Source organism: Dromaius novaehollandiae, chromosome 12, assembly GCF_036370855.1.
Source record: "Dromaius novaehollandiae isolate bDroNov1 chromosome 12, bDroNov1.hap1, whole genome shotgun sequence".
Classification (NCBI taxonomy): Eukaryota; Metazoa; Chordata; class Aves; order Casuariiformes; family Dromaiidae; genus Dromaius; species Dromaius novaehollandiae.
In genome coordinates, this window is record NC_088109.1 from 1,560,949 (window position 1) to 1,587,743 (window position 26,795).

Below are 26,795 nucleotides of genomic sequence, written 5' to 3' on the forward strand. Positions count from 1 at the left end.
CACATTACAGCTCTAAGATGAGGAGCAACATAAAACAGGGGTATAAGATCCAGTCACGAGGTTGCATGAGCTTAAATTAAAGTCCAAAGGAACACCTCAGCAGGCGTGAACTGCTGTGCCGACATTCACAAATAACTTACCGTATTCACAGTTCTTTTCTTCCAGAAGTTTCTGATATTTTTCAGCTTGTCACATTAAATAAATAATTAATAAAAATTCCCTTTCAGCCTTTAGGCACCTACATGTGACTACGGATAAGCGAAAGACAAAAGAGTGGCTTAGGAAGGAGCACTGCTCGGAAAAGCAAGTTGGATTTTTGGTGATAAGAGCTCACACAGCTCTATAAATAACACCAACTTTGATTAGCTAAAACTCAGGTCAAAAGGGACACTGTTGGGACGTAACCACTTCTGCCAAACATCAGCATCTCCAAGCAGGAGACAAACCTTGTAAGCCTTTACCAGCCAGGATAAAGAAGAGCCACATAATTTCACTTCCTTCTGTACCAGTGTTTTTTAGCTGGGCTACACACACAGCTTGCCTGGTTTGTGCAAGACAAGAAGATAAGATTGGACTTTCTAGGACCAAGGGCTCTCGCTCCCACTTCCCTCTCACACCACCTCCTACCATAGCAGCGGCCGTGGTGGACACGGGCAAGAGTTTAGCTTGCTCACCTGCAGCTACAGCCGAGCACTGACCACTGCCAGGGGATACCAGCAAAGGAAAAAAACCCAATACATAATTCATGATTTTTCCTGCAAAACTGGATTGATTTTGCTGCTAAACTGCTTTTGACACACAGTTGGTATGATAAAAAAAGTTTGGGAAATTAGTATGGTATGGAAATGGGGACATAACAGTTGATACAGTGGGAACAAAAAGTTTCCTCCTAACAGTTCCCTGAACGCAGGGCAACATTTTACAACCTAACACATATCATAAACAAGACAACATAAGCAAGGCTTATAAAGTTCTTTGCAACTGTTTGGGATATTTTGTGCATAGTGAGTAAGATCCAGGGGGACGCTTCCCACGCATGAAACCTCGTGGGCTCAGCTGCTAGCTCTGCCTGGAGCAGCATCCACAGCAGCAAAATAGCTCAAGGAACAGCCCAAGACTGCACCAATCTTCCTCTTCCAGAGAGGAGAGGCCGGGAGAGAGAACCGAAAGCCAATAACGGACATAGGAAAGCTTTCAAAACCACAGGGAGCCTCTGATCCCAGACCACAGCAATGTCCTCTCTGCTTTGGAGAGCTTGGCAGCAGTTTTCCCATTATCCGACTTATTCTTCTCCCTAGAAAGCTCAGTGAAAAAAGAAAGTGGGTTCCTGTCCAGCGTTCTTTTCTTTTTAATGATAACCGGTTGAGAGCTAGAGAAAAATCAGGTAACATTCAAGCAAACAGCTTGCTGTAACGTAATGTACTAAGAAAGGAAAACGTAGGGTTATCGTGGCTCTGTGTGTGGCTTGCTGCGTTTGATATTTATCAAGCAAAAGAAAAGGCCAAGAAGAAAGCAGGCTGCTTTTTATCTCTCAGAAGTATTAATCTTTACTTCCAGTTGTTTTTATTACTTCTCTCCACTGCATCATCACTCCAGTACGCAGGAAGCCACAGTCTCCTGTCCCCTCCTAAGAATTTAACACGTCACTGTGAACCTTTATATTTTTCTGCAGATAGGTCCTGGCAGCCTTGATTCATCAGAACCAAAAATCAGTAGATAGCAGTCATTTCTTTTAGCGAGTCTGAACAGAGCCGTGAGTAACACTAGTTGTATTAGTCACTGAGAATCATTTAGCCAAGCTATTTTTGACATTATTTTTTTTCCAAGTGAAGTTTTCATTATTTGAATCATCCTAAGCACAGAGAAGTAGAAGGCAACATACTGGAAGGAACAGTTAAAATTACTCATAAGCTTTTTCTTGTTGGCTCTAGCTTAATTGCAGTCTATCAAACAGAAAACTTGCATATCATTGCAGATAGGTCAAGGAAGCCCCTGTTTGGTCTGCAGCAGTGGTTGAAAAGGCAGACAAGTCATTTATATTTAGAAAGCTTTAGCAAGTACAAGTAAAGTACGCTATTCTCTAGCCTCATGTTAGCTTCTTTATTCAGTGCTAATCATTCCATTTAAAAAGATACAGTAGAAATAAAAAAGTCCAACCAAGAGATAACAGAAGCACCCTTCATTGGCATATTCCAGATACAGGATGAAATGAGGATTGGGATATACATGGTCCAGAGATAAGGGGACTGAGAGGCCAAGGGCAACGATGAGTAAGAGGTAATGTGCAGGAAATAATACACACCAGGGCAATACATTTAAGGCCGCTATCAATATTTTCTCATTATAAAAAATAAAGAATATTCACTGAAACCAGAAAGAGCATATTTTTCATGCGTAACTTCTCCAGGGTGCTATCTTAACCCTCTAGCAGCACACAAATTTCTCTCGCCCAAAGGCATTTTGGGTTTCGATCCTAGTTACAGGAAGGAAGCAATGTTTTTCCTGAGCTTGCTGAAAGGTGCCCAGGCGTGGGGACCGCTGCTCATACGACCAGCCCGAGCTAAAAGTATCTCTAGCAAGGCTGTGTTGAGCACGACATCCGAACAACAAGGGGAGGAAATTCGAGGGGCATCCGGGGAAGTTGGACTGGAGAAGAAATTACTGCCAAATGTTGCAAGTGCTGCAGCCCTGAGCTCCATTTGGAGATCCAGTGTTTTCAGACCCAACACCCTGTTCTTAAGGGGTGGCAGAAATCTACAGTCTCTAAATACAGCCTCACATTTTTGTAGAAATACAATAATAGATCTTCAAGCTGCAGTGCTGCACATACGCCAGCGTCTGCGATAAGAATCTGCTTCATAGCCGGGAAAACGAGCAGCCTATAACGTCCTGAGGGCAGAAGAAAACCTTGTTGGCTTTGCTGTTCAGCGAGAGAAGAGATTGCACAAGTGTAACTTTGCAGCTGCTCCTCCCTCACCTTCACTCCCACCGCAAAGAGCTGCATCCAACATGGAGCTTACGCCCAGCCGGAAAGCTTGAAAGCACAGGAGCCACCACCCTGGAGTCACCACCAGCCTGCTCAGCCCGATGCTGCACCACTGAGCACGGCCGGTACCGTCTGCATCAATGGAGGTCTAAAAGCTTCCTGTCCTGTGATCTGAATGAACTGTTGCTTACGAATTTGTAATAGTTAGAAGGTGGCTTGAAATCCTGAGCGCTCCAAAGAGTGAGGAAACTCTAGGCCTTCCAAAGCGCTTGCTGGTTTGCTTTTTAATGAAGAATCAATAAGGCGAATGACCGGTTTGGGTTGTTTAAAAAGGGCAACAGAGACAGAAGAGATTAAATCTCTCATGAAGTCATTATTTAATTATCTATAAGCAAATAATATATTCACCTTTCTTCATCCATTACTCCTCTGTTCAGCCCCTTGATTGCTTCCGAGCTTACAGGTCAAGCAGGACAAACCACAACTTCACTGGGAGCCTCTACTTGAAATCAAAATATCAGAAATTTCCAGATTTGCTATAACACATCGTAATAATTGGGCTGTGTGTCAGAATACTACCTATTTGAAAATGTGGCTTCAAGCCACACACATTATAGAAACAGTTCATGCTTTGATTTAATGACTCCAGGAGTACACAAGTTACAAAAAAAACCACAGTAGACCTATGTCCAACTATTTCCCACAAAATCATATCAACATATATTAGACTCCAGTGTAAAATTCCAGTCTCACAGAAGCCAAGAAGGATTTTGCCTACATTTACACAGTGGCCATTAGAGACCTGTAAATGTTCATAAGCTGAATGACTGGGGAGACAACAGATGAAGACAGCTGAATCCAAAAGCTTTGGTGGCCCTCATTTTAACCTAAAACTAATAATTTCCCTAACCACAATGCTTCACTTCCAGGGTCACTGAACTGGTGGTCACTACAGTGACTAACCAATGCAAAACCTTCAGAAGTCAAAAATATTGAGTCCTTGATGATTCACAAAAATGTCAGGTCTTACTAAAAATTCTGACATTTAAACTCTGCCAGGTATAAAATTCATACAGTGAGCCAAATGACAAATCAGCTTTAGGAAGAGCAGCATATGATAAAAGTGAATAACTTTACATAACATTTGGTCTTTATTTTTTTAAATTATTTGGTAAATAAATACAGGTGATGTTGCTTAGAGGCACTGCTAATCCTGGTGAAATTAGGCTGGAGATCATTTTGGACTGATGCCATTCCTTTGACGGTGGCAAGTCCTTTTCCCTTTGCAGCATTCCTACCAGCAAAGAGATTTTGTTGAACATGTTACTGTTCCTTTGTTTCCCAAAAGTCCTTTTTCTTTATTCCACTTCTTTACCTGAATTTTTTGACTATGATTTTGTTGATTATCCATCACCTAAAGCTAACACGCTTCCTAAAAATGCCTAGAAAACAGCAGAGCTGGGCTTTACGCATCAGCTGTGTTACTGCACAGCCTTTCAAACCACGTGTTACCAGAGCTGAATTCGTACTAGAAAGTCTGATTTTACCCAAGAGACTGTTACAGACTGTGCAGACTAGACTGTCTCCGTGCCGGCACGCTCTCACTGCCCATCGTAAACAAGCCACCCAGCTTAGTCAGGAGAGCAACGCGAGAGCCTTCCTTCACTAGGCAGTCATAAAAAGAAAAAAAATCATAACTAAAAATGTAACCCTAATTAACACACACAGAAGAGAAACCTATATTGGGGCATATTTTAACGGAGGATTGCTTCACTTTATAACTTTAGTATTATTTTCATATATTTGCAGTGCATAAAATGCAATGTATCTATTAAATCTTCCTAGAAGAGTTGGAACTTAGATCAGAATTGAAGTTTAATTAAGCTGACTGCCTGCAGATGCTATCACCATTTGATACAATGACGAAGTACAGCCAATGCATTCAAAATGGCTTGGGGTCAAAAGCAGGGGCTTACAGAGAAAGAAATCTAGGGATGAACATACATATATAAACATGTTCCTTTCATACAGGGGAAAAAAAAATCCACTGAGTGCATTTGAATACTTATCAAACTGCATCTGATGAACAAATTTTCAAAAAAAAAAAAATGCAAGGAAGAAGACAAAGATTTTCTATAAACCCGAAACATTTCCAAACAAATCTATTAGAGCAGGCAGACATTTTAAGTATTCTTTCAGCACAAGTTAAAGCACATACTTTAATGCTGTGCCAAGTCAATGCTTTTGATTACAATCAAAGCCCAGATTTAAGAAATTTTATCATGTAGGATGGGGAAGAAATGAATCCAAAGAAATTAAAAAAAATTTTTAAGAGACTACTGAAGAAGAAATTAATTTCTCAAATTAGCAATGTACTGTGACATTTCAAAATGCAACGGGAACAAAAAAGATGTCGGTAGGTTGCCCCTTATTATACCAAACAGAGAAATCCAATCAGATGAACATGTTGCAGGATCAGGCAGTCCAAAGGCACAGGAGCACCATTAAAAAGTGAAAGATGTCTAAAAAGAGGATTTTTTAAACCTATTGTACTGGCTTAAAACTTGGCTATTCACTCACAGAGGCGATAACAGCATTACTAGTTAGGTCAGAAAACAATCTGTCAAAAATCCAAAAAACCTCAAAGTCAGCACACAGGAAAACTAGAAAAAGGTTTTGATGAGAAATTAAAAATCCTCCTAGAGCATTAAGACTGCACTATTGCATTTAAAAAAGTAGATTTCATTCAAAAGCTTACTTTATATGTAGGAGTGTAAGTAAACTATTAAGTTCTACTATGCTATTTCATAATTTCTTCAGATTTCAGTTCTAGCCTTTAAGGATGCCACAATAGATCCCTGCTCCATATCTCCCTTTACTTAAAATAACTCTCTATAGCAAGAACACCAACCTTCAGAAATAAGGCAATGACCAAGAAAGCTTCCAAGAAAACTCACTCCCAAGCACGCAACAAAATGGAAAACCATGGGAGCACTCATTTTAGAAAGAGGAGATCAACAGAGGAAAAGAATATGACTATCTACATATACAATATTGAACGATCCAGACAACACAGAGGAACTTGTGTTTGCCCGGTCTTGTGAAACAAGAACAAGCTGATATTCAAAGAAATACCAAGATAGTGAACTGAACACCAGACAGTGGAAGTTTTTGCTCAGCAAGCCATCAACTACTGGAACGTGCTGCCAGCAGATACCATATAGGCCAATTGCTCAGTCATGATTAGTTGCCTTTAAGATAAAATGACCATCAAGCCACATGAAGAAGAACGAAAATAAAAGACAAGGCACAAGAAAATTTTCTGAAATTAATATGCATTTTTCAGAGCATAAGATAAATATAGATAAATATAAAATAAATCTAGATATATTCTATATTCTAAATATAGAATTAATGTGTTTTGCTGTGGGTATGGTTATTCCACAGCAGTCTCTGTAGGTTTTCCTACACTTTCCTCTGATAAATCTGATATGGGTATTTCTAGGTGACAGGATAGAGCTGGATGGACTACAGATCCCATACACTAAATCTGTTGCTATTTTTATAGAGAGAGACATATCAAGCTTATATAAACTTATTTTCAAAACTGGGCTGTCGAAAGGGTCTCAGAAATGAACACACATGGAGGTATCATGACAAACAAGTACTGCCATTCCCATCTCACCACACTCAGTTTCTGGTGTTCCCACAGACTGTACTGAAGAAAATGTGCTAAATAAAGCACAGCTTTGGTTTTCTTGGTTGCTGTTTTCTTACCACATTTCAGATTTTTGATCATTTAATCCTGGCAGAGAACCTTGAAAGCAGAACGAGAAGTTAGAGAAGTGTCTCTACCACAGCCACAAAGCAGAAATATCAACTATTCACTTGAAAATATATTCATAAGGAAGTACAAATGGAAAATACAACCACATAAGTCATCTTATCAGAAATACTGTGCAGCCATCTTGAAGTACCTTCCGGACTTAAAAGATCAGATTCTAGAGAAGGAAAAACTTTTTCACCATGAAGACAGTCAAGCAGCGGAGCAGGTTGCCTGGGATGTTGCATAGCCTCCATCCTTGGAGGTTTCTGAGACTTGCCTGGATAAAACCCTGAACAACCTTTTCTGGTCTCTGCTTGGAGCAGGGCTTGGACTAGATGACCTCTGGAGGTCACTTCTTGACTTTTCCTATGAGGCTATGATCATCTAAGAAAAATACAACTCATAGCTAACTAGTCAGAAAAATCATGGATAGGAAATTACAAATAGCAGATGCCCAGAAGGATTGGGATTATAGCTGTCAAAACTGCAAAAAAAATCAAATTCTATTTACACAAGTCAGAAGGAGGAAGCATTCACTGAAGAAACTGTTTACCCTCTCGAGCGCAGACTGCAGGGGTTTTAGGTCAAGGATGACGTACCCCGGCTCATTGCTCAAGAAGGGCTCAAATGACTTCTCCTGGATGAGGCGTCCTATCGCTCTCTCTGGAGAGCACACAAGCAGACCGCAAGATAGAGTAACCGTGCTATACAGCACGCCGCAACGCTGACCCGAAAGCACGCAGACCCAAACAATAACGTTGGGTTTAGCAGAGATATCCCTTTCAAAGTTACTCTAGGTAAACAGCCTCACCTGTACATGCATTGCACACACGCCAAAACATCCTTTTTTGCTTCTGCTCAAGGCCCCCGTGTTAGTCTCTGGGGAACTCCTTTATGGCTTGTCCTAGAAGTCATATAGTGATGACAGACATTTGAGTTGTGATAATTCAAATTCCATCAGCAAGAAGGAGAACAACTGTATAAACATACTAGCTGCCTCTCTTTGACCTTTTTCTACGGCCACCAGATTGCTTCAGACAAATTGTATCTGTATAATAGAAGCAAACGTAATAAGGATAAGAAAAGCGAGCCACATTTGAACAAATGTAACCATTTTCATTGCATTATCTGTGCGGTTATATAGGATGTCAAAAGAAGATGCAAACACTTCTGTTGGACAACTATTTTCAACCCCAGCTCCCCCAGTGACCTGCTTAGAAGTCATAAGGCTGTTGAAGGTTGTTTGCTGTTGAAACGCATACTAAACTCAGAGCAAGAGAGTCATCTTTTTTATTCTGGGTGCAGTTATTTGGATTTGAGGGTCAAAAACCCTCCACAGTCTACATATAAACTGCACATTCATAAAATTTATCTACTGCACTAAAAGAGACAAAATGGATCATTGAAGAAAGAACTATAACAGGACTCTCAGATGCTAAGAAGAAACCACGCACGCACTTTTTAACGTGAGTATCTGTAAGAAAGATTTGGGACACAGGCAATTGTGGTAAAGCCTTTTGGGCAAGATTGTGTTATCTAGTGGGCACGAGTGTGAGTAGGATAATCAGAAACTGAATGCTTTTTTCTTTTTTTTTTTTGTCTACTTGCTGTTTCTCAGCAGGTTAGCTGCTCAACTTTCAATATGTTGCCTGAACAACAAAAATGGCAAGGCTATTTACAAGTGAAATAAATAGAAAAATGATCCATGGCATTTCCTTGCCTAAGTCTGAATTTTGACCTCAAAGGAAGACTTTTCCTACTTTCCCCTTCCCAAACTCATCTTTGTTTTCTGCCTCTTCCTGTAGATTGCCTTCAGCCTGACCAAGAATCCATCACCTACAAGCTAAAACTGTCACCGAGAGCTCTGTACCCCGACCAGCTAAAAAATGAACTAGATAGCCTTAAATTCTTCCAACATCTCTCAAGGAGCAGGGCAGCATTATTCCTCCCACAGTTCCTTAGCCACTCCAAACCAAATCTTTCAGGTGGCAAGTCTCTGATTTGTCCGTTTTTCTCAGTGCGTGGATAAAAACCCCTGTTCCTTAATCTCTTTGACAGCAGTAATTTTCTCTGCTTCGTATGCCCAATATTTTACCTTCAAGTCATAATTTTTTCCATCCAAGTCAAATTCAATGGTCCTGCTTAGCTTCTTTATTATTTCATTTCAAGCATAACAGCTGCTTTTTTTGTAATAATTTCTGCAAGTCTAAACAACCCACCCAGCGAAGGAAATTCCGCAACTTCTGTAGAGCAGAGGTCCTTTATTTAGATCCAAGATCTATTAATGATTTTCACAGTGGTAAATATAAGGCAACACTCAATTAATTAATATATGTCTTATTATACCAAGAATATTAATGATCCCAACTTTCCTTTCTCCAAAGGAAAGATACTGCAAACCAGCAGTCTCTCTCAAACAGCAATATTTAGAAACTGCCATTTCAAAAAAAAAAAAAAGAATGCTGGTGGCATTGGGAACAAATGTTGACTGCTCACCAAAACAACGGGTGCTTTAATGGGATGTAGGTACCCAAGTGACTTCAGTGTGCCAGAAAACAGGTTTTGGGTGCTGAAGCCAAAGAGCTACTTTCCAAAGTGCAGCTTCAGGAGTCTTTTAGTTTCCCTGGGAAAGCCTTAGAGTAACCATCTCCATGGTTTGTCTCTTAATAGCTACAAATAGCGTTTACGTGCCTTCTCCTCCCCACTTGTAGTTCACATGCACTCACAGAGCAAGCCGCTGCAGAGGCAGAGCAGCCTGCTCGAGTGATTTGTGGAATCCCACGCACCAACCAGCCCTCAGCACTGTCAGATCTGCCCCCGGGAATCTCATGCATATATTTTACACATCCCACATCCAACACTTAAAGTGAAACGCTTTACAAGTAGGCATCATCTTGCAAACAATTATTCTCACTTATCTCCTACCACTGAGTCTGAAGAAAATATCAGTTTCCAATACTGTCAGAAATTCATTCACCGCGAAAAATAATCACTTGGTATGACTCAGAATCGAAAGCATTCAACACCACTGCTCCATTCAGCTCCCACTGTTGTCAAGCCCTTCAGCTTCAGGGCACTTCCACATATATGGACTTTACCTCAACCAGGCCATTCATGGTCCCAGCAATGGAGTAACAGGAATAGAGGTTCCAGCCAACCAGAAACTGTACCTCTCTGATGGTCTAGCGTTCCCCTTTAATTAATTTACCTTCCCTTTCTCCACATACCTCAGATTATCACAGTTATCTCCACTGATCAGACAGCAGAATCTTTGCTCAAGAGCAAGGGCTCCAATTCCTTGAAGCTGCCAAGAAGGAGGATGCAACCTCTGTGCTTGGAGAATGAAAAACGTGAACTCAACACTCTTCCAAGGCAGCTCAGAATACTTCCTCAAAACATTGGCCTGACCATGTTTTCATTACTCCTTAAAAACTTCAAAGATGACCAGACATTACAGCTATTCCGCCACCCATCCTGTACACTGGACAGGAAGCCGATTGAGAAAAAGAAGCAATTACCTCAGTAAGATGCGGGTTGGGGTTGAATCCACACTGGTTGCAGACTTTGTTGTGACACTGTGTACAGGCGTTGAAGTTTGGCTGATGAGGGGAGGAGATGAGTTCTGTTGTCTTGCATATAGGGCAGAGAGTGCTGCTCGGAAGGGGCGCGATTTGAGGAACAGAATAAGGTGAGGTAGGGGTGCTGCCTCGATCTGGCGATACAGAGGGAGATCTTCCCGATCTCTGACTTCTGCTATTCACCTGCAGTGTCCTTCTAGGTCCATCTGCCTGTTGACTGGCCTGACCATGACTCCTCATCTCTCTGGTGCTCTCCGAGCTCTGAGCAGCCTGTGCAAGGGAGGGAGAAGCTGATCTCTGTCCAGCTAGGTGATCCAGTTGGTCTGGTCTTCTTGGTGTGCTGAAATATCATTGAAAATACATGTATATAAGTCAATGTTTAGGATATTTAAGTGATCACAGTCAATGCTGGAAATGCAATATCTATAAACACAGCACACTCTCCTTCCATGAAGTCACAGGTCGGCCTATAAAGGCACAGTGAAAACATTTTGCAAATCAGGGAAATTGTTCAAATCAGTAAAAGTTAAGGAGATGCTTTACCTTATGAAATGAGACACAATTTCAAGCAATTTAAACTTTCTCTTATATAACTTGGCAGCAGAGATGTAATTGAGTTATTCCGCGTACACTGAACTGAACTGTAGTCAGAAAGTTTCACAGAAAATATAATGAGAAGTACATTGGTAGATCAGTCTACTGCCAGCAAAGGGCTCAGAGTTAGCACTTTTCCAACATAAACTGGTGTGTTAAAAGGCAGAAGTAACTTTGATTTAAAGAAGAACTGATTGCAGGGCCCTTTCTGCACAGAGACGGCCAGCACCCACTTAACCATCTCCTCGCAACCTACTTTTATGAATCTCTGCAGAATGAAAAGACTGAAAACTGATAAAGCTAGTGAAGAAAAACACCTACAGAAGCCAAAAACCCAAAAGACACAGGAGACAGACAGAGAACTAGTCATACTTTCTTGACTGTCAAGCTGCGCCAGTGCAAGTCACAGGTTAAAGCAACCTACAGCTTGCTTTAACTTTGCTTTAACTAGCTGTTTCTCAAAGGGCCACAGCAGGGGCAAATTAAGAGGGAGTGCAGATGAGCTCTGTCTTATCCAATCATTCACCTTCACTGGGTGAGAGCAGTTGGAACAGAAGTGTGAGCAAGCTGGCTGCCTCCCACCTGAAAGCTCTTCCATGCTATGTAAAATCTTGGCTGGCCATAAAACGAGCCTGGGGTGCCCAAAGCTTAAGCTTTTAGAATTTTAAATAAATCCTTCTGAAAAATCAGTGTTCTGATATGATTCCCTCCCCATCATTACCACCATGAGTCTATGACCTCCTTCCTTCCCAAAAGAAACTCTCAGGGACTTCAGCATTCATGATATTCCAAAGGACACCACAGTTCAATAGTTCAATGGCTCTGCAGTCTCCCATGTCTAGTTCATGCAGTCTTCTACACCTCTGATGCTAAATACCACCATTGTTGAAGGATATCCCAGATTTCAGTTTTAACCCTCAGCCAACAGCTGCTGAATCTAATATGGTTCTCAAATTCTTCCCGCTCAGCTGGAGAACACAACGTTAAATTCGGCACACCAGAATTTACATGTTCTTTCATTGTAGATACTCTGGAACATTTCCTTACAGACCACAAGTTCCTGAGAATGGATTTGCAATGGAGGAAGCTTATGTCATTACAGAGGTTTTAGATAACAGAATAATCTGATACACAAGCTTTTTAATAACCCCCAGAAATATTCTTCCAGAAGGCAGAAATCCTAATGTCCTTACTACCTGTGATCTACGGCTGTTTAAGGAAAATATGACTCAGAATCTCAACTTTAATAAATTGCTGACTTACCCAAGCAGGGTCTGACCTTATAAAGGTTTAAAAAGGGAACTTAAATGCATAAAACTAATGAAACTCAAAGTGCATGTTGCCACAGTAATAGTAACTCATAGGAAAATAAATATCAAAATAGCACTTTGGGAATACTTTTCAGCCCCAGATTGAAAAGCAGTTCTCTGAAGAAGGAATCACACAATAATGATAAACTAAAGCAATAAGAGAGAAGCTGATCTGCTCAAGACTAAACAGCTAACTGCATCTGGCAGTGCAGCTAAATACCTGAAATTAGTCTCATTTGCACGGTTTGCTGCTTCATCATTGATAATTCTCCTGAAGTGAATAAATGTAGGAAGCTCAGACTCGACATAAACCTTCATGCGCCTGCTGTTAAGCTATTGCCATGGCAGCAAGTGACCACTGAGTGTTCTTTGCATTTTATCTTTGTCAACTCTTGATCCACGAAGCCAACTGGAGACCTTGCAGGAGGCAGTGGCAGGGTAGCTGCACTCAGCTTCCAGTCCGCCGAGGTTAGTTTGGGCCTGCAGAACGCAGTCTGCCTTGTGCAGTCTGCCTTCTTGTCCCTGAATTTATTTGCAATGATTACTATTCCTGCTAAATACCCTGGTTATCCATATAAATATCACTTCTTTTACAGCCAGTTGAATTCTCGAGCTCAAAATATCACACAGCGTGGACTTCCTTTCCTAAGTTTAGAACTTGCCACCTTCCAATATCATGAGATATTCCTTTCTTCTTGCCATAACGTATCATTTCCTTTTTTTCCCCCCCATCTTTTCTCAATTGTAAATTATTGCAAATGTCTCAGTTTCTCTTCATACATTTTCCGTCTCCAAATTATTTTCAACATTCACTGATGAGTGGGCTCTGCCGAGGTGGAATGACCCTGGCAAATGTAATGCAGTTAAATTTAGAATTAAGATTTGCCTTCTGATACTGACAGCAGCAAATTTACTGCAACATAAAATGTTCTACATCAGTACCTGATGTAGACTAGATGGGAGTTCAGTCTCAGGCACTCTGAGGCATATGCTACATTGTCACAAAGCAAAAAGGATTTTCTCTCTTCAGTTCATATAAAACCAGTATATTTGTGTATTAGAATGAATAGAATGCTCATGAGGTCATGATTTCACAACAGTGAAAGAAAACTATCCAAAATGATTAATATATATGCATTCAAATAACTCGTGTTTGCAACAGCAGAAATGTTATTCCAGTGCAAATTGCAAAATGTATGCTTTTTATTCCCATTTTATAGAAAAAAAAGGTTCCCGCAAAGTGAGAATTTCTGACTCCAAAATAGCTCTAGCCAAAAAACCACTACTGAATGATGGTTTTACTTCCTAGCAGAGGGAAAGATTGAAAAAAAAATTTATGGCCACTATCTATAGATCAAGTATTTAGCAGCATATTAGTAGTATCATCTATATTTGCTGCCAGTATTAGTAGTACTGACAGTCTGACTTATTTAATAAAAGTATCTTTCTTCAAAAAAGTGATTTTTTTGCTTCGCGCTGTCGCAGCTGTTAATGAGGGCGAGCATCACAGCACCTTTGAAGCTGTGCTCCATAAAAGCAAACTGTCAAACAACAAACAGACAAGTTTACTACATTTCCGACCCAATATAGAGTCTGGGGGTCTCTTGAAAAAGCAAAAACCCGAGCACAAGGATACATCAGACACTGCTATTTTGCCTTGAGAATTATTCCTCAGTGAAAAAGAGGGAGGGAGGTTCGGTGCTTGGTAAGAAGAGCTCAATAGCCAGGCTGCATTAGGGGGCTCAAATCTTTCCACGGCATGCATGAATATTTACAGTTGTAATTTGCCTTTTCACTCGCTTTTGCAGGCACTCTGACGTCTAAAGGGACTTCTGTGAGTTTGGCCTGAAGCAAAGCATCTCTTTAATGTAGGCGGCCATTCTCTGCAGTGAGATGCCATTTCTCGCTAAGAAGAATGTGAGAATAGTTATGCCAAGTCAGGCACAGGCCCACGCTTGTCCCGTGTTTTGCTAAGATGCTCCAATGTTTAAACACAAGTTTAAACTTCCCCACAAATCCAAACCGTGGCTCGTCCACAACCCTTTTTCCATGCAGCCTTCTTTATCGCTGATAAAAATATTAACTAGCACTGGGCTGCAAACCAGTCCCAGATGAATTCCCACCAATGCCACCAGATTGCTTGTTAGCAGTAAAATCGAGATGTCGTAATAAGGCAGAATTTCACCCATTTGATTGGAGTTGTATTGATTTTGCATACACCTAATTGTTTAATCAGAACATTATGCAGTACTAAGTCAAACATCTTTGCAGAAATCCAAACATTCATCAACACTTTCACATTTATCAACAGAGTTATAATTTGGTCTAAGAAAAAAAAAATTCAATCACATTTGACTAGGCTTATTAACAGCTAAACCATAGGAGATTTCTATTTATTATATTCCATCTATTAATGCTTTATCAATAGATGGTCATACAAACAGTTCCATTAATCTGGCTGCAGTCACTGGCAGGTTAGTCAGCCTGTAGGATCCCATTTTCTTTTTAAAAAAATCGAAACAATGGTGGTTTTCTTCTCATTTTCTAAAACTTGCTCCATTTTCCAAAATGAATCTGACATTAAACCAAACAGAGCAATAACAAACCTTCTCCCCCAGCAATACCACCCGTCAGTCGTCCGGCCCAGCGCGTGACACCCAACTTTCCCAAATCCCGTTGGAGTTGAGCAGTCCTTTGAACGTCGGACATCTATATATACCACATACACACTGCAGCATCGAGTCAAAGGATCGTGCAGCCACAGCACCAGCCTTTGTTTCTGCACACCGTGACTGCTAGCGAGAGGAACACAGCGTGTACTTTCAGCTTCAAGAAGTATATGGGGCAACTGTGGGCTTGCAACGCTAGGAGCCCAGGTTTCATTCCCAGCTCTACCTCAGATCCGTACAATCTCTGTTGTATTACCCACCAAATGAAAGTAGTATCTGCCTATCTCCTAAAAGGAAGCACTGCTTCACTGCTAACAGCATTAGAGCTTCAGTTTTCTGGTTAAAGTTTAATTTCATTTAAAAAAAGAATGTTTTGTCATAAGTCTAATTTTTGATTGAAGTGGCAGTTTCCTTGAAAAGATGCCACGAGCTTTAGGAAAAAGGAAAGCAATACTGCAAAATAATATTGGTTTACCATCCCTTTCCAATAAAATGGTACAGCCTCCTTCTCTGGAAATTCTTAGCTTAAGACATACGGTACAAGGGAATTGCTCTAGTTTAACTAAAGGAGATTCAGTGGCAGTATTAATTTTTTTTTTTTTGCTCCAGCTTGGAGCAAAGACCCCAAGAGGCTCCAACAGTCCCTTTTTCCTATCAACAGGCTAACTTGGGAGCTATAACCATTGCAAGGTAAATGCCCACACTCGCAACATCTTTGCTGTGTGGCTGGAGCATGCAAAGAGGGGTTTCTAGGAGACTCCTTGAAGATGCAGGGCCAGCTGCTCAGCTGCCATCAAACCACAGCAGCCTTTACCTTCATTAGGGGCTTTGCCCTTCTGGTCTGAAAAACCCCAACGAGCATGACCACCATCTGAACGCTTCAGGAATTTGGCCTCCAACCTCACCAGACAGAAAGGCTCTGTAAGGACACCCGTGTTTTAGTTTCACGAACGCTGCCCTGCTTTCAGCAACGTGGCGCAGCTCTGCCAGAACGGGTGGAAAGGGGACCTCCTCACCCTACCTCCCTGATGGCTACAGCCCTTGTACGAACAGCTGGAAAACATGGATCACAATCCTTTTTTTGCCTGGTGGATGTTTAAATAAGTCTCCCACTCTCCAGGCCATGGATCTAATTGCTACATTATGGCACACAAAAAGAACGTGAAAACAAATGGACATCATCATCACTGCACAAAACACAAGCCCAGCTCTGGCTTTCCAAAGAGGAGCTGAATTTATCCACAGAGGAGGACTCCAAGTTCTGGATCCCTATCAAAAATAAGAGAGTCATGACACTGTAAAATAGCAGCGAAAAAAAGGGGGGAGGGGGAATGAACACTTACCTGTGATAAAATCAAAGTGATAGGAACAAAATGAATCATGATAAAGAAGAGAAAGAGAGGAAATGTTTAGATGCTTATACACAAAAAGACGGAGGCTTGGGTAACAAACATGAATTAGAGCTGTTCTGCTATGAGCACACATTTGACCTACTTGGTTTGACTGAAACCCGATGTGAACATTCACATGACTGATTTTAAGAATCAGTGGATATAAACAATTTAGTAAAAGTAGGTAGCTAAGCAAAAGGGGTATTACTCTAGGTCAAAATGGCACTATTTTTGAGTTGCTTATGACTTAGAAAAACTAACTTTTAATGCTGATGGTTCAGCATACAAATGGTGTAGGAAAATACCAGATATTAGTTGGTATGTACTGCCTATTACCAAGTCACTCTAGAAAATAGGACAAGCAACCTCTTAATAAATAAACAGAAAAAGAGCTGTCTGACATGGAGGGACTCTAATTTCAGCTATGTGCACTGAAAGTTTCGTACCAGCAATACTAAAACCTCCACAGAAGTTGGGAATGTTTTTGATGAATCTCCTAGCTCAAAACTAGTACATCCAGCATAGAGAATTTTATATTACTCTCTGCTTTGACCAAAAAAAAACAAAAAACAAAAAACTACAGAACTAAAAATCAGCATCTGCTTAAATAAAAGTGCTCCTGACTTAATTACATTTATATCCATGCACAGTGAAATTTATGCTAGAAATATGTATTCTAAGAGGTTTAAAAAGAGTGCATGCCATGAAACTGAAACCCAGTTTTCACTGGGTTACAGTTTTCATGAACCAAACGGTTTAAGACTAAAATAAAAAATATGAAGTGGTGACCGGGAACTGTTAGAGAGTGTTAGAGAAAACACCACTTCCCCTTGCAGAACATCACACGCAGAATCTTGGCCACCATCACGTGCCTGGTGAGTGCTTTTCTTCTGTTAATTAAAATGATTCTTAGCACAGACCATCAGACTTGTTCCAGCCTTGGGGGACATCCAACACCCAGGCTTTGAAATGGCAGAAGGTTCAGGCAGAGACCAGGGACAGCAGGCCTTGAACGTGAGGCAAGAACCGGGCTGTGCACACGTACCGGAGAAGGAGCTCCTGGAACAAGTCTCTTGGCCAGCTTTGGAGCTGATCATAAATGCTCCTGCCACATCCTGCCTCGCACACTTGGAGTTCAGTAAAAGTGGAACGGGGTGATGATGGACACAGGTCAGAGATCCCAATCACAGAATCAGGAACATGCTCATCTCACCTGGAGGAGAGGCTGGCAGACATGGCATGAAACGTGTCATTATTGTCTATGGACAGAAAGGGGTCTGGTATCTCCTAGTTACCCTCTGCAGATAACGATGTGAAGCTTCCCTCTGTACCGGGTCCAGTGCCTCCTGCCGAGCAGAAGCACACGTTCTTTGGCTCCTGGAGAGTCAGCTCGGAGATGTCGTCCTAGTGAACCAAAGCTCCTCTGCTTTGGGGACGCTGTAATGGATTCCTTGGTTGAAAAAGGAAGCACTAGTGACCACAGACCTGGAAGGTGATTAGAGTCTAAAGGATGTTTGCCCCACAAGTGGTGTTGTGATAGCACAAAACTGGTTTTTTTTATAAGGAATTCCTTGAATATCTGCAACTGAATCCAAGGCAAACAATGCTGGGTGCTGACCAAGTCCAGAGCAGCCCCTATGAACTCCAAGATCTGATTCCGAGTCAGAGGAGACTTTTGCACGTTCCCCTTGAGCCCCAGAGTAAGACAGAAAGTTGCCGAGCAGACTATCACGTACTGCTGTGGAGAGCGGCCTTTTCAGCTGCTTTCCCCTGAACCAGGCAGCTATTTTTGTCAGGACTTTGGCGAAGACCCTCAGAGCCACGGGCAGCTCGAATGACAGAACCGCCGACAGGTAATGATCTTAGCCCACTATATATCAAAGGGTTTTCCTCTGAGAGGGCTGATCTGCCTTACAGAAGTAGGCACATTGAAGGCTGAAAGATTCAAATCGGTCTCATTTCCAAGTGATATAACCGTTGCTGAGAACATTTACAATCTTGAACTTCAAAGCATTAAAATCTCTCAGGTATAAGTAGGGTCTCTAATATCCATTCTTCCTTGGCATCAAGGCAAATCTGTTTTCTCTGCGATAGCAAAACACTACATTTAAACCTTCCAGAGATATAGTAGAAGCTGCTTCTTGGCACATGACGCAATGAGCTCCAAGGCATAACAGCAGCAGTAAAGATAGCTGCTGAAAGCCAGGAGGGCGCAGATGCAAAGGAGGAGCCCTGACTCTGCCTGGCCCTGAGAAATGCTGTTCTGGATCTCTGATCCAGTGCCTGCGTCTGTCTTAGCGCTTATAAAGCAACTGGAAGATGCAATGAGAGCAGGAGCTGTAGCTCTTCCAGTGAATGACAGCAGTCAGTAGGTCAGCTTTTTATTGACAGTGCAGTAAAGATCCCCAATGCGCAACAAATGGCCTTGGAAACCTTGAAAGAAGCTGAAAAAAGAGAGGAGGCAGCAGACACCCGAGCCGCTGACCCCACAGATACTGCCACAGGGGAAGATGGTTAAATACTCAGCACATCTGCCCATCTGTGTGTCCTCTCTTGCTGCAGACACAATCAATAAGCCTTGTGGAGAGCTCCATCAACCAGGGCCGCATCGCCAGCCTGGACAGCAAGACTCATCCTGGCAGGGGTCAGCGGCAGCACACTATCTCCAGCCACCACAGACTTTCCCCCAAGGCAAAAAGGGCATATCTGGGGAATTTTGTGACACACAGCAGCCCCTAAAGAAAAGCCCTTTGTCCAGAAAACTCCTTTGACTCATTATAACCCGCTCTGTGACCATACCAAATTTCATACTAATTCAGAGAAGTGCTGCAGGGGATGACTGTGCTCTGGAGATGCTGCAGGCTGTAGGGTAAAGGAGGCTTCTGCCTGCAGAGCTTCCATCCTTCTTATTGCAGAATTTGGAAGGTGTGTAAGAAATGATGAAGAGGCCTGCCAGAAAGTAAGATACGGTCCCGCGACTAACACAACAGCGTGCGTTCTGAAAGAGCAGCTGAAATGGGGATAAATGTCCCCAGCACTGGCAGGGAAGTATGGGCTGACACTCATCTCATCAATCCGATTTCTACTAAATGTATTCCACGTTTGGCCTCCATATACTTCCTGGGCCCAATCGACTCCTGCAATAGTCATTTATGCACTTTAAAAGTCATAATTTATAGAGGGTCCTGATAAGCTAGAAAGTACCGTGGACAGCAGAAAGGACACATATGATGAGTAAAGTACACAGGCTAAGGAACAACCCTTCCCCTCTGTCCCCATGAAGTGGCAGAATTTACTTACTACACTTACATTTTATGCCTTAGCTCTAACAATCAAAGTGTAACAGTTGGCTGCCACAGTCACACTTAACTAAAACCCTCTCTACTAGTAAAACTAAAAGCATGCATTAATGTACTGTATGTACAAAATACTAGTAAAGCCAAAAGATAAAAACTCCTTAGCTTCATGCCATTGTTTATAGCGCATGGTTTGTGAAAGGTTAAATCTAAATCTATCACAATAAAACTCCTATAGAGCCTCCCTGATTTTAACTGCCAACAACAGGACTTTTTGCTTAGACTGTTAACTACTCCTCAAAGCAATGCAGAACAGGAGTATCTGCTCTTGACTTAGTCCTGAGACATACACAGGCTCTGGGTTAAGATGCAATAATTGATGAAAAACCACTCAGTAACAGTGACATTTGTGATATTTAGCTTTAAAGGCAAAAAAACTACAAAAAAGGTGAGAAAGTTTGTTAAAAAGAAATTAAAAGCAGCGTCTGAAAGGGTAAGAAACTAAAGTTTCCGTTGGACCTCTTCTGTTGCTGTATTAGAGCCTCAGGGAAACTGTACGCTATCAAAAAATGGTTTAAGACATGGCCACAAAAAGTCAACGTAATTAAAGATTAGAGCAAAGAAGGTTACAGAAGCAAAAGGAAATCCTTCAAAAAGCAAAAATCACTTCCAGATGAGGAAAAATCCAAAACAGAATAAATTTTGGCAAATTAAATTTAAAACCCTAATAACACATACAAAAAAGCCCTAAGGAACAGCCCTCTCCCCCCCAAAAAAGGAGATTTTGTAAAACTTCAGAAATAGGAAAACTGCCAGAGAATCGGTAAAGCCAAGAGATAACTGAGATGTAATAGAAATATGCATGGAATGCAAGATTGCAACAAAAAAGAAATCCAGCCTTCGCAATGCCGTTTGCTAAGGAGAAATTTATGAAGGTTCCCACACCAGAACTGTTCCACATACAGGATTAGTTTGAAAAATTGTTTCAAGAAATGCATCAGCAAAAGAAATGTTACGGGGGAAAAAAAAAAAGAGAGGAATCAATAAAATGAACAACAACAAATCACTAGGACTCGACAGTACCCACCTAGGTTTTCTTTAGGAAATCAAATATGAAACTGCTGAACTACAAGTGGGATGCACAATCTATTGCTTAAATTGGCCCCAGGATCAGAGAACCGGAAAACGCCGAATGTAACATCAGTCTTTAAAAAGGGTTTGAAGAGGATCTGGCACACTACAGCCCAGCAAGACTGCCATTTGTACCGAGCAAATAGATCAAACCGTAATAAAGTGCCGAATCAGAAGGCACATGGATGAACGGACATAAGGGCAGAGTCAACAAGCTTTCATAAGGTCACACCTCACAGATCTGCTGGATATTTTTGAAGTAGTCAATGAGCAAGCGGATAAGGATGGTCAACTTGATAAGTGCACTTCCATTTCCAGACAGCTTTTGATAAAGTCCCTCACTGAAGGCTCTTAAAGAGGAAAAAAAGGAAAAAAGGAGGACTAAAACATCATCAAATAAAAGGAAACCTTTTTACGGATTAATAACTGATTAAGATATAGAAAGTCAAGGATGCAGGTCAGTTTTTCACAAGCATTCAACAAGCGTTTTACAGAACTCTGCAATGGGATAAATAAGATATATTCATAAATGGCCTGGAAAGGGAGTGAATAATGAAGGGACAAATTTGCTGATCTATAAAAATTTATTCAGAGTATTCAAAGCTAAAAGTGAATGCAAAAAAACTTTACAAGGCTCTCTTGAAATTGATGTCTTGCAATACCGTGACAGGTGAAAGCCAAGGTCAAGAAATGCAGAGTAATGCACATAGGATAACACAACGATAACCAAGCATAGCAATGGGCTTTAAATTAGATATTACCACTCTGGAAAGAGATTTCAAAGTAATTTAGGACAGTTCTCAGAAAATGGCAATTTAATGCTCATCAACAAATATAGAATGTTCTACCAAAAAATACGCTATTAAGTTATTTTGGGAAAAACGCATTCTGTAAACCAATTCAAACACAAGAGCGGAGGCAGCCTGTTCTCTCGACTTGCTGCTGGGTTTTTTTTTTTCCCCTCCCAGAGAGATGCACAAAGGCCTGATTTTTGCAAGGCTCCCTTTTGAGCTTTCAGCGTGATTCAGTCAAGGATCTGGGGGGATTTCTGCAGCCGTTAACCTACTGTGGGTCAGACACAGAGTGGCTTGCCGTTGTCTGGTGGGAAGGGGTATCGCTCAGGCAGGACAGCATTCACGGCGCTTGTCCACAGCGCCTACGGCTCCCTGTGCTTCTGTGAAGCCCTTGGCAGAAATAAGTTTGCATTTTGCTGTTAAGAAGGCTGGGAAGACTGCAGGGCCCTCTTTTGGATGAATGCCACCCATGCTCCAAAATTAAAAGCTGATGCAAAAAAATGTATCATTATCCATCTCTGTGACAGCTTGAGTCAACTGAACTCATCCTGGAATGAGAAACAACATTCATTTCAGGCATAAAAAATATCGGAAAGAGAAGTACTGTTAAAAAAGAGGCAGTAATGACATACCAGAAAGAAACCAACTGGTATTTTTAGAAAGGGGGGGAAAGGAAGAAGAAAAAAAAAACCCAGTTAAAACAGCCCCAGTGCCTACAATACAAGAGGAAATTAGACTACAGTACTGCTGCGAGCAAAACAGCTCTGGGTAACTGCAGCAAGCAGCAACATAAAAATCCTGACTTTGCAAGTCTATTTGTTTGTGCCTGGGCAAATGAAATACTAGACCTAATATATTTTTTGCAGCTGTGAAAATTGTAGCATTTTATCCATCCTGTAATTGTATCTTTATACCTTGCAGCATTTTGTCCATCTCACAATCATCTCTCTAACTTTTCTCTTTTCCCCTTGCCATTTAGGTCTTTAATACTTTGTTGTTGTTGTTGTTTGCGAGAGCTAACACATAATGTGTGGAGGAGGAATGCAGCAAAGAGATCCTCGGGGCAGTGACTGAGGAAACAGGGATCAACTCATGTCACTCCTGACTGCTCCAAGTATTGCACATGTTAGATGGTAAAAATTGATGATCCCCCACATTGCCGCAAGGAGGAGAGATTCACGTCTAACGTATGCAAATATCATTCGATGAAAACTTCACATCGGGTTGTGTTTGTCAGAAGCGCTCTTCGCATTCAGAAGTTCCTCCATCCCTCAAGTTCTCCGCGCCAGCACAGGCAGAACGATAAACTCTGTTAGTGGAGATAAGAACGTGGCCGAAGGTGCCTGCTGTGGGAAGCTGCACTGGGGTTGTCTTGCACAGGACAGACTGAATATAGTTGGCTTTGTGCTTCCCGGTTTTGAGAGACTTGAGTTGGAAGCCCAAATACAAGCAGCAAACTTGTCTCAGATTTAGCAGACATTTGTGTGTGCAAACATGTTATTCACGACAGGAAAGAAAGCATAACCAAAGAATAATATATTACCAGTACTATAAAAGACACCACCACTTTCAGTATTTCAAACTGTTCAGTTTAAAGGTACTTTTGAAATATGATAGTCTGAAATACCCCTGCCAAATTCTTTCAAGGATGAAAGAAAAACCACTTACCTCTCCAGTGTCTATAATTCTTTGAGCAGCCTTGTCCCTGCATGCCTTCCTGTGCCTCGCACACCTCACACCAGAGCATTTGCACCAGGAGAGACTGCCTAATTGATATACCTATCCTCATGGTCCTACTGCAAAGGTTTAGCTTTGCAGAAATGGAAACCAGTAAAATTTAAGACTAAGATGTTTACTTGATCAGTGAAGTGGATTGAAGGCATTTTGGTATAGAGAACCCATTTCAGTATTACCCAGGGAAGCTATGTAATTTTGTTCACTGGTTTCAAAAGAAAAAAAAAACACACGATCATTTGTTAATTCAGAGTATTCGTGGTTGTATCTAGTTAATAATAAAGCGAAAAATTAAATTGGTAATTATTGACATAAGTTTGATGAAACTGAGTTGTATAACCAACAGAAATCATATCCTAATGTATTAACCAGTGAGGCTAAGAGTACTTCAAGATAAGAAAGGCAGATAGATAAAATAACTTATAAAGGGCAGGCTTTATTAAGGAGATATTTCTTTAGAATTTTCCCCCAGAGTGATGTTTCTGGATACCTTATTTTTGCCAGGTTAAGGTAAATAAGTGCCTATAACTTAACAATATGGACCATCTTTTCTGCTTAAACAAAACTGGTCTTGCCATAATATGAGTCCAACTAGTCAAACACAAGTCTAATAAAGGTAAAAAGCGGTGAACAGGCTCTACCTGCTCCATAAATCAACAACACTAATGGTTTAAAGGACAGCAAAGCATCATTTGCCACCTCAGTTTCTTCTCTACTGTCAAACCCTAGGTGACAGAGGAAGCTTGGCGGGGGGGATGCAGATTGGGGGATGCACTTGCAGGACTAACAGACTCAAAGATCTTCACTTCAGGGAAATGGAAGCAAGCTGTCTTCCAAGAGGGCTTTCCTTACGTGCACTCTGTCTACAGGATTTCCAAGCAAAACATCCAAAGGAGCAGCATAACTTGCAGAAAGGGGAGAGAAGGAGGAGGCTTCTTGGAATTTTCCACTCATTGGGACTCAAGAGCTGCTCTAAATAAAAGACGGACAGACAGTCTGGGTAGCTGCTGAACAGCATAAACAACAATGTAAGCAGAGTCCAGCATTACTTCTTCACATACGCTGGTGTGGGGAGCGTTTAAGGAAAGCTACTGATGTAGCCTGGCCCCGACGTAATGTGCTCCAGCCCTATCTGCCGCAGACATCTCGCGAGTTCGTAGCAAAGGAGACTCATCCCACAGAGCTGTTTTAAGAGTAGCCTGACATCAATTCTCCCACTCCCTTAAACGACACTGCTGACAGAAGATTAGAGAACAGAGGAGAAGGTCTGCAAGGGCAACGGGCCAGAGGAACGTGAACTAAAGCTGCAGGCACCTCTCCGAGATGACGGTGCAGTTTCAGTAGCGATAGCACTCCCACACGTTCCATCTAGAAATCCTGCTGCGAATGGGTGAAAAGAAACCCAGAAGACAGTGGATCATCATCAGCGGGCAGAAGACAACAGAGCCGACACGCTTCAGAGGAAACATGGTAAAGATCCACATGTTTCAAGGACAACACCAAGCTCACCATGTCCTGTTCGTCACTAAGGGGACAAACATGGTTGTGATCACACGTGCCTTTCCAACTGAATTCTAAGCAAATGAGACTTTTCAAGAAAAGTCATCCAAATTCAGTTCTGCGAGATGACAGAAAATACGATCAGTATGTCATTCTGCTTCTTTCTTCTGCGTCAGTAGATATTATTTGAAAAGGGAAGAGAGTTCAGGAGAAGCTCACTGGATTTCAAGAAGCAGATTTTTTTGGCCATACAAGGGAAAAAAAGATGACCAGCCCTGCATTTTGCTTGGCTTTACCTAGACACTCAGCCATGAGTTTGAAGGAGAATCATTTTTTCTACGGAAGGGCCAAACAATGGGGACCAACTTGTTCCAACCATCTCTGGAGGGAGAACTCACCATCTCCTGTTCATTCTGGATGAAAGAAGTCCATAAATGGATGGCCCACCATTAGAACATGAACTTTCACACATAATTTCTACAGAATAATCTGCTAAAATTGCTGAGAGGTATGATAAGCATGCCAAGTGAGTAAACCACCTGTGTAGTGACTTGATGGCAAACATCAATTTCAGCTCCTTATACACCTTTTCCTGTGCATAACTGGAAGGACCAGGCTCCTTACTCTTAAATACACAGTTTGTGTACTTAACTGGTACTGGTATTACTCACGCAGGTTCTGAACAGAAAGAGCCCCAGAGCACTGAGGTGGAGCAATGACTTGGGGTACACCATTAGCTTTATTAACTATAGATACAGAACTTGAAGCTCACAAAGGTCCAGCTGTTTTGCCTTTTTGCCAAGAAAAGGCTGTCCTTTTAATTGGCTGCTGTAACAGCAGGTGCAAAGAACAACAAAAGGAGATCTCTACTCTTCCACAGTATCTCTCATACACCTGTCTAAACCTATGCAAGTATCTTTATCAGTGGGACCCAAACTTGGAGCCTCAGAGTATAACAAGAATGAGACCGCAAGCAGAAAGTTTGAAAAGCACTGTTCTAAATCCTAAAGAACGAATCTAAAATATACGAACCAAAGCAAGCTAATTTAAAGGACTATGCTTAAAATTAGACCAGGAGAAGGGACAGGAGACTGTAGCACGCATGGTCAGGCCTCAGCCTTTCCGCACTTCGTATGAAATGTGGGGATAACTGGAGCACTTGCAGGGGAGACACTCGCCACCGGTCAGTATTTCTGGGCTGGCATACCAACCATGAACATGGGGGAACACGCACAAGGACAACTGCTCAAAGAAACGTGATTTTCACGCCTCCAGTTTAGCACGTCTTCAGAATGGGTCCAAGCATATTTGATGCTACTCTCTTTTCCTGCGACATTTTCTACCACAGAGCTTCAGTTCTGCTGCTGTTTCTCCCAGTAAATACACGTACACAGAGCCAGCACGCAAGGAGAGCAAGCTCCAGCACTGCACGTGAATAAAGGCATCAAGAAATTGGTTCCTGAGGCAGATAATGCAACTAATATCAATAACACAACCAAAGTTTTACTGTAGGCAAACTACTGACAAAAGCATGCTGTAAAATTAAAACAGGAAAATTGTATTACTCGATTCTGTAGGCTTGGAGATTATTGCCAGCCACCATGAGAACATTTTAATAGAAACACCAGCTGTATACAATTGATATTCTCTCTTTTAATGCAGACTTCAGGGGCAATCCACTGCGTGACAAAAACCCGACGCTGCGACCAAGTTGCAGCGAAGCACTATGAGTCAGTATATGCATAAACAAATTTGACAGCTTGGGTACCAATAACAGGAATGCCACAGCAGCACAGACGATATAAACTCACTGCAGCCATAAATAACTGCTGCTAGTAAAGCTGCGTTGAAAGGGTGGTGTGGGCTTCAAGCACCTTGGGTTCTTAAACTAACTAGATTAAAAGCAGCCCGGCTATGTCAACACATGCCATAATCCCACTTCCCAATCGCAGTGCCGACGTACCTGAAAAGGCTTCAAACCATCAG

The 26,795-nt window shown here is 41.6% G+C and overlaps 1 protein-coding gene across 3 annotated transcripts in view; it reads right to left on the reverse strand.

Annotated features, from left to right (window-relative positions):
- The window catches only part of BSN (bassoon presynaptic cytomatrix protein), a 153,762-nt gene that overhangs the window by 114,184 nt on the left and 12,783 nt on the right, over window positions 1-26,795 (reverse strand). For all 3 annotated transcript variants that reach the window (XM_064518613.1, XM_064518611.1, XM_064518612.1), the window contains exon 2: window positions 10,331-10,730. In XM_064518613.1, the coding sequence (XP_064374683.1) occupies window positions 10,331-10,730 (400 nt within the window). The remainder of the gene's footprint in view (window positions 1-10,330; window positions 10,731-26,795) is intronic.